Source organism: Perognathus longimembris, unplaced genomic scaffold (assembly GCF_023159225.1).
Source record: "Perognathus longimembris pacificus isolate PPM17 unplaced genomic scaffold, ASM2315922v1 HiC_scaffold_4573, whole genome shotgun sequence".
Lineage (NCBI taxonomy): Eukaryota > Metazoa > Chordata > Mammalia > Rodentia > Heteromyidae > Perognathus > Perognathus longimembris.
The window spans coordinates 79,913-87,063 of NW_025959905.1; the positions used below are offsets into that span (position 1 = coordinate 79,913).

General features: G+C 42.2%; 1 protein-coding gene and 1 pseudogene across 2 annotated transcripts; one reads left to right on the forward strand and one right to left on the reverse strand.

Moving 5' to 3' along the window:
• The first annotated feature begins 792 nt into the window (after window positions 1-792).
• Window positions 793-6,518, forward strand: LOC125344877 (microfibril-associated glycoprotein 3-like). Of its 2 annotated transcripts, none has more exons than XM_048337181.1 (2): window positions 793-959; window positions 5,393-6,518. In XM_048337181.1, the coding sequence occupies exons 1-2, from the start codon at window positions 875-877 to the stop codon at window positions 6,175-6,177; spliced, it is 870 nt and encodes a 289-aa protein (XP_048193138.1). In that variant the 5' UTR covers window positions 793-874; the 3' UTR covers window positions 6,178-6,518. The 2 variants fall into 2 exon arrangements, with proteins under 2 accessions (XP_048193138.1, XP_048193139.1); XM_048337182.1 differs by having other exon boundaries at window positions 793-956; window positions 5,390-6,518.
• LOC125344878 lies at window positions 1,745-2,010 on the reverse strand (annotated as a pseudogene).
• Window positions 6,519-7,151: the final 633 nt, after the last annotated feature.

The window sequence follows — 7,151 nt, forward strand, 5'->3', positions numbered from 1 at the left end:
AATTATGATTATGACGAACCAGTTGATTTCCATTATTGATACAACAACAGATGTAATGGTTCAGGTTGAAATAAAAAGATCATTAAGCTAAGTATTTTAGCCTTCATTGGCTCCCTGATGCATAGAATTTGTTAGTGTGAAATAGAACCATAGCATTTCTGAACTAGAATTGTCCTTAGAGGATGCTTCTTGACAAATAATAGAGCAGAAAGCCCAGAGAGAAGGCTGCTTGCCAGGGCTGTACAGCTGGGAGCAAAGCTAGGCCCTGGAGCCTCACGCCTATTGTTTCTCAATTCATTGCTGATTCTACTACCATCTCTGTGTAAGATTTTTGAGGTACTCTTCTCTCTGATCACTGCCTGATGTCAGCCCCAATTATTCTAATCAGGTTCATATCTATTTATTTCTAGAACATATAGTTTCACCCTATTATAAACCTCACTTGGTTAAACCTTATATCTGGCTTTCTTTTAGGTTCATCTCAACTTACCTCTTTTCAATCTTGAAGTTTCCAAGATATACTTGGATCTATCTTTTTTCCTTTTTTTTTTTTTTAAACTTCTCTACCAAGCAGTGCATCTTCAATTGTGCCCTTGTTACAGCAGAGCTGCTTTTGTGTTTCCTAAATCCAAACAAGATTTTTTGTTGTTGTTGTTATTGTTGTTTTCTCTCCCATGAAGCCACATTGTTGCTTATTCATTTTAGTGGTGATTGTGCCAGCTGCTTTTCTTGGGAAGATGTCAATTTCAACCACATGGCTCTCCCAGAAGCAAATTAGACATCTGACGCCTCTTTTCCCCCAAGCTTTGAATTCTCAGCAAATTCCCACTCAGGTGATGGCGTCATCATAGCCAAAGAGGGCACCAGCATTTCTATGGAGTGTCTTCTCACAGTCGGTCCCCATGAAGATGTCCATTGGTACAACTCAAAAGGACAACAGCTGGATGGCAGAGGCAAAGTAATTGTGTCAGGCTATAATGTATCAATGTATCGGACTCCTTCATATTCTTTATTCTCAGACACATGTAGCAAGAAAACTCAAAAAACATGATGCCAGGATGAATAGCTTAAAGCTTCTTTTTTTAAACTTTATTATATGTTTAATTCTATTATGAACAAAATTGTATACCTGTTTTGATATCTTCATGGGGGCGGGCGGGGACCAAATGATGACACAAAGATGGCTTAAAGCAGATTCCATCAGGATGTTATAAGTTTATGTATCAACAATGAAGAGAGAATTAAAAACAGCTGATGGGCTGGGAATATGGCCTAGGGGCAAGAGTGCTTGCCTTGTATACATGAAGCCCTGGGTTTGATTCCCCAGCACCACATATAAAGAAGATGGCCAGAAGCGGCGCTGTGGCTCAAGGGGCAGAGTGCTAGCCTTGAGCAAAAGAGAAGCCATCAACAGTGTTCAGGCCCTGAGTCCAAGGCCCAGGCCTGGCAAAGAAAAAAGAAAAAAAACCCAGCATGTATGAGAGGTTGATGTTGCCGTGTTGGTATATCTGCTGTGGAATTCTAATGGCATTGGCCGGTCCTTTTCTCAGCCCAGGGTGTGACAATGCTAGTAGTTGGGAAAGGCTGGGTGTGGGCCCCACTTCTTGTCTTCAGCTGGGACTGAGCGATGTCAGCCAGTGTACTCTGGCTCTTTTCCAGAAGCAAGTCTCCTCTATAAACAACATCTTCCAGACAGGTAGCAGTTTCGTGGTTCTCTTCCTCTAGCTTGTGCAAGCTAGCAGCCTGTAATGCAGCTGTGGATTCTTCACTGGGTAAGGAATCTATCAAAACATCAATGTCTTTTGCTGTCCGGGAAATCAGTGCAGCAAAATGCTGAGCATATTCTTCTGTTGGGTTAGCTGGCTGGTCTTTGTTAATTGCTGATTGAATGTTATTAAATGAAGCTGGCAGACCACACTGTTACAATACTCCAATGGCATTACAAAACTGATCTGCAAGCGAGTTCACCGCGTCTTGGAGCTGCGTGAGGCGGTCCGCCATGTTGTTCCCACCAGCCAGCTTAAAGCTTCTTGAAAGGCCCCAGAATATTATACCTATTAAAAGGAACAAAGCAATTATTTAACCAGAAAGGGAAAAATGTATTAAGGAATAGTTATAAATGTAAAAGGTCTTTCCAGGATGACAGTGAGTTATTTTCCTTCCTCGTTGGAAGTTTGGTTTCCTTCTTCATGGAAGTTAAATGAGGGCAGCAATGTACAGTTGTACAGTCAGCATACTGTTCAGGGCCAGAGGTGTCAGCCGCATGTGTACGTACATCAAAGAGGGATTTGGCTGGACTTTTAAAAAGAAAAAAAAATCCAGGTGCTGGTGGCTCATGCTTATAATCCTAGCTATTCAGGAGGCTGAGATCTGAGGGTCACAGTTTGAAGCCATTCTAGGCATGAAAGTTGATGAAACTCCTATCTCCAATTAACCACCAGAAAACCAGAAATGGCACTGTGGCTCAAAGTGGTAGAGCACCAGCCATGAGGAAAAATACTCATGGACAGCACTGAGCCCCCAAGTTTAAGCCCCGTACCCGACCCAACAAAAGAAGGGTAATAGGTTCTAAAAGTCCTTCCAGCTCATGTGTACACGTGTGTGCCTCTGTGTGTATGTGTGTGTGGAGGGGTGTTGTATGCGTCCATTGGTACTAGGACGCACACTTTCGTTTGGCTTTTTTGCTCAAGGCTACCTACCACTTCAGCCCTTGAGCCACAGCTCTAGTTCCAGCTTCTTGCTGGTTAAATGGAGATTAAGAGTCTCATATACTTTCCTGCCTGGGTTGGCTTCCAGCCAGAATCCTCAGATCTCAGCCCCCTGCATAGCTGGGGTTACAGGTATGAGACACAAGGACCTAGCTGCTCATTTCTTTTCTATTCCATACTTTACTTGAAAACAGGGAAGTTTCTCTTCCATTTTTTATTCCTCAGTCTTAAAAATTACATGAACATGATAATCAACTAAGATTTACTTTTTGATAGGTTTTAATTTTATTATATTTGTGGAACTGTCAATTAGTAATCAATACTAGAACGATGTTTATAATGAGTACTTAAACTATAATGTCCCTCAAAAGGAGTTGCCATGAAAAGCCAGAGGTGAAAATTCAATTCTGGGATCTCTACAAACTAAACACCCTGGAAAAAGCCACCTTATTTTTTTTGGGGGGGGCGGGTGGTCCTGGGGCTTGAACTCAGGGCTTGGGCACTGTCCCTGAGCTTCTTTTGCTCAGAGCTAGCACTCTATCACTTGAGCCATAGTGCCACTTCCAGCTTTTTCTGTGTATGTGGTACTGAGGAATGGAACCAAGGACTTCATGCATGCTAGGCAAGCACGCTACTACTAAGCCACATTCCCAGACACCACTGTAATTTTTGTTTGTTGGTTTGCTGGCAGTGTTTTGCTAGAAAGAGCCTAGCCCCTTGAAATATAAAGGATGTCAGTTATTCATATTATCTTGGAAACTACTAGAGGAGGTAATTAGTAATTCCTTCTTTGGTATTCATACACAAAGGGTAAGAGATGTCACACAGCTCCTAGCATGCATGAGAAAACTAAGGGGCAGCACCAAGGCCCTGAGTTCAAGTCTCAGGACTGGCACATGGAAAAAGAAAATGTATCAATCCTTTTAAATAAGATTCCCTAGAATGGTGCACAGAATGTGTATTTCAAACATTATTTGGAGTTCCACATTTGAACCTACCACACTATTACCCCTTTCTCTCCCTTCTGTAGGATAGCCTGAAGAAACACATCTGAGACTTGAATTATTCAGTGTGACCATTCTAGACTGCTGCATAAACAAAGCCTTATGTTAGGACAAAACCTGCCAAGCTCAATGGCAGTTCATTTTCCTGGGTGTTTTGTGTTTGTTTGTTTTTTAACTTTGAAAACCACTAACATCGATCATTGGTGCTTTCAGCAACAGCCCTGGAAAATTGTATTAAGTTTTATGAATCTCAAGTGCGAGGAGTTTGAAGAGCATGTCAGTCTAGAGTAAGGTTCATAAATCTTGAGCTATTATCCGCAAGTGAGCTGGAGTTTCCATGATGGTCATTGTGCCCTGGTTGATTAATGGAGTTTATGGAGTTCTTTGATTCAAAGAGCATCCTTTCATAGCTCTGAGTTCAAAGAACAGAAACTTATAGGATAATGGCTGTAGTTATAGCTACATATTTTTTCCTTTTTTGCATTAATGAAGTGATAGCTACTAAAAAATAAATCTAGCTTGAATTTAGCTCAATTTTGATGGGCACAGTCCAGAGTACATATTAATGTGTCCATCCCTAAAATAATTCAGACCCATAGACCCTTGATGAAAGCTTTCTCTTTCCTTTTTGGGGCGCGCCAGTCCTGGGCAGTGTCCCTAAGCTTCTGTGCTCAAGGCTAACACTCCACTACTTATGACACAGCTCCACTTCTGGATTTTTGTGGTTAATTGGAGATTAGAGTCTCACAGAGGGCTGGAAATGTGGTTTAGCAGTAGAGTGCTTGCCTGGCATGCATGAAGCCCTGGGTTTGATTCCTTGGCACCACATAAACAGAAAAGGCTGGAAGTGGCACTGTGGTTCAAGTGGTAGAGTAGCCTTGAGCAAAAAGAAACCAGGGACAGGCTCTAGGACTAGCAAAAAAAAAAGTGCATTGTGAAAAGTGAGCAAGCCAACACAGTCACAACTAAATAAAAATAATAGAAATTATAACCCATCACTCCAGAAATGACCATAGTTTCATATTTCTGAAGTATGGTATATGCTTTATATTTCTAGAGTGTATCTCAGTATCTTTACAGGCATAGGTTGTGGTATACACATATATGTGAAAAAATGTTTTAGAGATTACTCATTGAGTATCAAGTACTGCTTAGACACACCTGTCTCCCTGACTATTTTTTAAATTAGTCATGAGGCTTGAACTCAGGGCCTGGGGCTGGGCACTGTCCCTGAGCTCTTTTTCTCAAGGCTAATGCTCAGCCACAGTACCACTTCTGATTTTCTGTTGGTTAGCTAGAAATAAGAGTCTCAAAGACTTTCCTGCCCAGGCTGGCTTCGAACCATGATCCTCATATCTCAGCGTCCTGAATAGCGAGGATTACAAAGCCACCAGCACCCAGCCTGAAACACTTTTTATGTCTAGCAGTAAAAAGGAAATGATGACATTTATTAGTGTCACAAAGGAAGATCTTGATTTTTAAAAAAATTCCAAGCTAATTAAATTCTGGCAGTAGATATAACGTGTGTGCGTGTGTGTGCGTGTGTGGTTTAAACAGAGGAATCTAACCAATGCATTAAATGGCTTTTATAAAAAAGTGGGACACTGAAGAGGCCATTTGCATGTTAATTGATTTTTTTATGCATATATCTATATCTTTTAATTCTGTTGGATTTATCAGGTGGAAAATGGCTGGTTTCTGATCACTTTCTAAACATCACCAACGTAGCCTTTGACGATCGCGGGCTGTACACATGTTTTGTCACCTCTCCCGTGCATGCCTCCTACTCTGTCACCCTCCGTGTGATCTTCACCTCCGGAGACATGAGCATCTACTACATGATCGTTTGCCTCCTCGCCTTCACCATCACGCTCATCCTGAACGTGACATGGCTGTGTATGATGAGCAGCCATCTCCGCAAGACCGAGAAGGCCATCAACGAGTTCTTCAGAACTGAAGGGGCCGAGAAACTCCAGAAGGCCTTTGAGATCGCCAAGCGCATCCCCATCATCACTTCCGCCAAGACTCTGGAGCTCGCCAAAGTCACTCAGTTCAAGACCATGGAGTTTGCTCGCTATATCGAAGCGCTGGCCAGAAGCATGCCCCTCCCGCCTCTGATTCTCAATTGCCAGGCATTTGTGGAGGAGATGTTTGAAGCCGTGGGAGTGGATGATCCTGATGACATGGGGGAAAGAATGAAGGAGAGACCTGCCTTGGATGCCCAAGGGGGCATCTATGTGATCAACCCAGAGATGGGGCGGAGTACCTCCCCAGGAGGAGATTCGGATGATGGGTCTCTCAATGAACAAGGCCAAGAAATAGCAGTCCAGGTGTCCATCCATCTCCAGTCAGAGACCAAAAGTATTGGCACGGATTCTGAAGACAACAGCCACCCCGATGAAACAGGGTCTGCAGAATCCAGCTCGAACCACAGAGACGGGACAGATGAACACTCCCAGCTGTGAGGCCACTTGCTACCAACCACAGCGGCTCAGGAAAGAACCTGCTTCTCAAAGTAACTTTTCTTTTTTACCATAAGATGACTGGGATTTTCCCCTCAAATAGGAAGCACATCAGAGTATGAATTGCCAAAAATCTTCAAAAAACTGTGGCATCCTTTCTGACATTTCTTTGTCATTTTCCCTGAGCTTCCTTAAGCAACACATGTTAAAGATTTAAAGGCATCCAAGCAATAAACAGGTTGGGGGAGAAAAAGTCACAATTATCCTGCTCAGAGGTAACTTACCCTTCTGTTGACATGTGAGCTTTTCCCACCAGTAAGATGAAAGATTTGAATTTGATGAGATCTAAAGTTAGTTTCCTTGCCCATAATTTCTTACCTTTAAACTTTATATAACCATCTTCAGCACATCTCTTGAGTAAACTTTCCCTAGAGTTTTAGTCCCTCGTTGTGGAAAAGACCAAACTGAGACTTTCTTCTATGTTCTAATTTAATCTACATCCATGCATATCACACAGAGGTATAGATACTTTTTCAGTGGTCTGCCACCTTAAATCTTCTTGGTGGAGCACATGACTGTGTTATATGTCAGCTCCTCTGCCTGTGATGAATAATGGATTTTGATATTCTATTAATACTTTCTCAGACTTGTCCTTAAAAAAAAATACTGGACTCTACAAGTGGGTTGTGTGTTTAGGATCCCATTCTAGGATAAAACCCATATTCCTTTTCAAACTTCTATCGACACTCTTGCCCTCCTTGGTCTTAAAATGGTGCTAAAGGTTGCATGCCTGTGTCTTTGCTTGTTTTCTTTATACGTTGATGGTTTGAGTGGGCTCCCGAAGCGGAATTTTGAGGTAGGTCTGCTTTTGTGGGCTCCCTGGGAAGCACTTACCTGAACTAAGGTTAGATGAATGTGTTTGGCCTATTATTGTGTTAAAGTACACACATGAATCACCTAGACATAAAGGAGGAGAA

Excerpts from the sequence above, each read along its gene's own strand:
- LOC125344877 (XM_048337181.1), top strand. The coding sequence starts at position 875 with ATGGAGTGTCTTCTCACAGTCGGTCCCCATGAAGATGTCCATTGGTAC. Across the intron at positions 960-5,392 it reads GCTGGATGGCAGAGGCAAAG|GTGGAAAATGGCTGGTTTCT; the intron begins TAATTGTGTCAG and ends TGGATTTATCAG.